We start from the raw sequence: 3,909 nt of genomic DNA, 5'->3' as shown, positions 1-3,909 counted from the left end.
GATACAATCTTCATCATTGAGGCTAGTTTGTGTGTTGTGGGATCGGATGTCTTGCCCAATTGGTAGGTACTAAAGCCCTTCACATTGTGAGATCAAAGGCATAGGAGTTTATTAGGAGTCTCACAAGGTGGCACATTTGCAAGGTCTGCTGCCAACTAGCCATTAGCAAGAAGTACTTCTATTGATGCTAGCTTCACAAAGATTTGGTCTTCCATCCTCCCTCCAAGGCCATCAGAAGCAGCTTCAAGGGGGCTAATGCGATTGACAGGAGCTTCAACAGCTGTTCCTTCGTACTTGAGGCTACCATAGCTTGTTGTCCACACTACAGGATGATTGTGGTTCATCGAATGAAGTACTTTCCTGAGCAGTTAAGGTCTTCATTGCCAAATAGACGTTATTGAGTGTGCCAAAATCACTTTTAGTCACCTTTGGTTGCTGTTATAGAAATTATAAATGCAAAATAAGACTAAACTACGTTTGTATAGGCTGTAATATATGGAATCCACATCCACCATTCAGCACCCGAGAGATCACATGAAGAAAACTTTGGTTCATTTAGCTCCAGCTAGACTATCAAACACTAGTAACTCCTTTGAGTTCTTCAAAGTGGCCACACTTTATTTTGAATTTTCCAATTCATACTGGCTCTATGGCATGGGAACAACTTTTACACAATATCTCCCATATGAAAAACTGCATTTCAGCTAATAAAGGTCTTCATAGCCTAATAGATGTGATGGAGAACCAGAATCCTTTGGGTGCTATGGAAGAAAATTGGACAATAGTCAGCAATATACTATGAAAAATAGTGTCCAAATAAACAACTACATCTGCCATCAGTATTTGTCTGTGATTTACAGATCCACGTTTGCCAGTCAGCACATGAGAGGTGACTTGGAAAACTAAGATACAAAGCTCTGAGCCATCAATTGAATACATAGATACATCTGTCATCAATATATCATGAAAAATAGTGTCAGGATACATAAATACATCTGCCATCAGTATTTGTCTGTGATTTACAGATCCACATTTCCTTGTCAGAACATGAGAGATCACTTGGAAAACTCGGATACAAAGCTGTGAACCATCAATTGGAAGTAATTGCTTTTATAATAGCATAATATTCTGGAAGGACATGCTTGCATTCGAGCAGCAAACATGTCTCATCCATGAAATAACCGCCACCACATATGGAAGTGGAATACTATCATCCTACTTGAAATTTCCGTTACTCTGCCCTGATTGCAAACTTTGCTGCATATGACCTGAATTGGGTGGCTTCAAAATGTGCTGGATGATCGCAGTCAATGAGACTCGGAGCAGGAGAGACTTCAGCAGTAGCAGATGGATTGTGGAATGCAACAACTGATATGCGGGATTTTGAGCTGTTCAATACAACTCTGTGTCGTCCACTTTTGTACAATCCATTGCTGATAATCTGTCAAACAGAACAACCAAAGAGACATTTCTTTCAAACCATCCACTGACAGAATGACTGCCATACTTAACTGCAAACACCAGTAGACAGAAAAATGCATTAACACCTACATCAATTGGTACTCACATTTGCCTAAAACTAGATATTCCCTGCCCCTGTGTCAAATACATTTTCACCACCCCTCTGAACATCTGATACCAGTTAACCTTAGAAAGGGTGACTCCCATTACTAACCTGGGCAGACTCTTTTAATTCTGATGTGACAAACTGAGACTTACCTCAACTTGATCAGCTACATTCACCACAAGAGCACCATGGATAGGCTCTATGGTATGCCACTTCCCATCCTTACAGACCTGCAGCCCGGCCACATCCTCTGAAGCTTGCCACACAAAAGTGATTGCCCCCACATCAGTATGTTCACATGCACCCACTGCTAAGTCTGGCTGTGGACAAGGAGGGTAATGGCTGAAGAGAAACTTCTGATTCAATCCTTGTATGGCCTCCTCAATATACGATGCAGGAAGGTGCAAATTTTCAGAGAGAGCAGCCAATAAGCATCTTGCAAGCTCTAAAACCTCTGCACTGACAGTGCCAAGCAAATCCCTGCAAATGTGCTATCACATTGCGTTAATTTCGCTTAGTGAGGTAGAAATATGAAGAAAGGAGATATTACATCACAGAATAAAACCAGAATAGCCAGAGAGATCATTATAGACTTTCAAAGTGAGTACACTAACTTAAATCAAATCAGAACGTATATGGCAACTAACCAGCAATCTGCTGTGGGGAAAATGTACTGCAAATTGTAAGTTGTATAATCATCACAGCCTTAGGTTGCAGTGAAAAGGAACCCTGATTTCAAACCTTCCTATATGGCAGACTGCCCTGGAATTTATAATACTAAATCAGCAAGAGTATGACTAAGAAAGATGTGGTGGCTTTCTAGATACTCCCAAGTACTGTGCACTGATCTATGATACAATATGAGCAGTACCAGAACTGTCAGGAACAAAACAATATTGGAAAAACTTGGACAAGCATGAGCATGCAGATGCAATTTATACCTATACCACATTTTAATGGGAATGTAGTTTCAGTCTGCAGAGCATACTTGGTCTTCAAGCAACTTATCTGCAGCTCAGCCACAAATTTTTGGCTAATAACTATGGATATTCATAAGGCCAATGTGTGTGTGTGCGGGCGTGTGCGCGTGTGTTTTCTTTGTGTTTGGGATGTATGCACACATGCACATATGCATTTGTGATACGCATCTTCAGAGCATTGGTTTCACGAAGGAAAGAAATGCATCTGCATTGGAGCACAAGTATGTTGTAGATGCATATGTGTGCGTATCTCTAAGGCTGCTTCATCACACAAACTAGATAAGGGAAAGTGTCTTCCATAGAAGTTTGGAAAAAAAGCCCTGAATTTTCATCTCTGCATGAATCCATTGACAGGAAAAGAGAAAGATAAATTAAAGGAGAAAAGAGCAACAAAGGAAAGTATGTACTTGATCAAGGGAGGCCATTGACTGTCTTTTCTTGCAGATTCAGGGAAAGTGGCGAAGACCAGGTACTCACGCCACTCGGTAGTACCAATCTCAGGGTTAACAAATGTGTTGCCGAAGCCCTGGCCACTGTCGCCTTTTACAGAGCCGGCGCAGGCACACTTGTCGGCGAGGGGGAGCTTTAAGAAGTCAAGGAAGCCCCTGTGGAGGCATTCGAGGGTGCGCAGGGAGACACCATGGTTGACGACCTGGAAGAACCCCCAGTCGCGGCAGGCGGTGTGGATCTGGGAGAGCACAAAGGCCTTGCGCCGCGCCTGGTCCTCACCAGTGTCGCTGCCGGCATTGCCTTCTGTCTGTTGGCACAGCAAGGGCGAGAGGTCGATGGTGGGGACCTCGTGCAGGACGATAGAGGCATCACTGCAGGGGCGATAGGGAGGGGGCAGTATGAAGGGAGCAGGGACGTGATCGGCTTGATGAAGATGATGATCTGCATGGCCAGGGCCGTCTTCTTCTTCCTCTGCCCCTGCCCCTCCCTTCAGTTTCTCCCCCGCCATGGCAAACCGCAGACCTCTCAAGATAATTCCGACAGAACATCAATCGATCGAATGATATTTATGGCTGTGTCTTTTTCCTTGGTTTCGAATTAATGCACTTCACATTGTATATTTGTAAGGTACACACACACTCTCTCTCTCTCTCTTTGTGCAGCCTACATCAGCTTGTGAACAACGCGTTAAAAATATAAAACATTTATACTTATAATAATATATTAATACCATAATAATATGTATTATTATTATAGTTGCAGCTATGTGATGTTTTGTTTTGTTTTTTTAATGGTAAAGAAAGCAAATATTAAAGTATACCCAAAGTTGAAGAAAAGCTTAGCTTTTAGGTTTTTCAAGTTTGTAAACTATAAAAGCTTTAAAAGGCTTACAGAAAAGCTTTGAATGTTGGG

At 42.2% G+C, this 3,909-nt stretch overlaps 1 protein-coding gene across 2 annotated transcripts; it reads right to left on the bottom strand.

Moving 5' to 3' along the window:
* Positions 1-766: 766 nt before the first annotated feature.
* Positions 767-3,559, bottom strand: LOC148030517 (protopine O-dealkylase-like). Of its 2 annotated transcripts, none has more exons than XM_087686856.1 (3): positions 2,955-3,559; positions 1,720-2,047; positions 767-1,511 (listed from the first exon to the last, which is right to left on the bottom strand). In XM_087686856.1, exons 1-3 carry the CDS (start codon positions 3,503-3,505, stop codon positions 1,335-1,337), a joined length of 1,056 nt encoding a protein of 351 aa, XP_087542982.1. In that variant the 5' UTR covers positions 3,506-3,559; the 3' UTR covers positions 767-1,334. The 2 variants fall into 2 exon arrangements, with proteins under 2 accessions (XP_087542982.1, XP_087542981.1); XM_087686855.1 differs by having other exon boundaries at positions 767-1,441; positions 2,955-3,553.
* Positions 3,560-3,909: the final 350 nt, after the last annotated feature.

This window comes from Lygodium microphyllum, chromosome 10 (genome assembly GCF_053477565.2).
Source record: "Lygodium microphyllum isolate KBCC chromosome 10, Lygodium_microphyllum_v1.1.10, whole genome shotgun sequence".
Classification (NCBI taxonomy): Eukaryota; Viridiplantae; Streptophyta; class Polypodiopsida; order Schizaeales; family Lygodiaceae; genus Lygodium; species Lygodium microphyllum.
The sequence above is the reverse complement of the archived record's forward strand: the minus strand, read 5'-3'. Positions and strand labels throughout refer to the sequence as shown.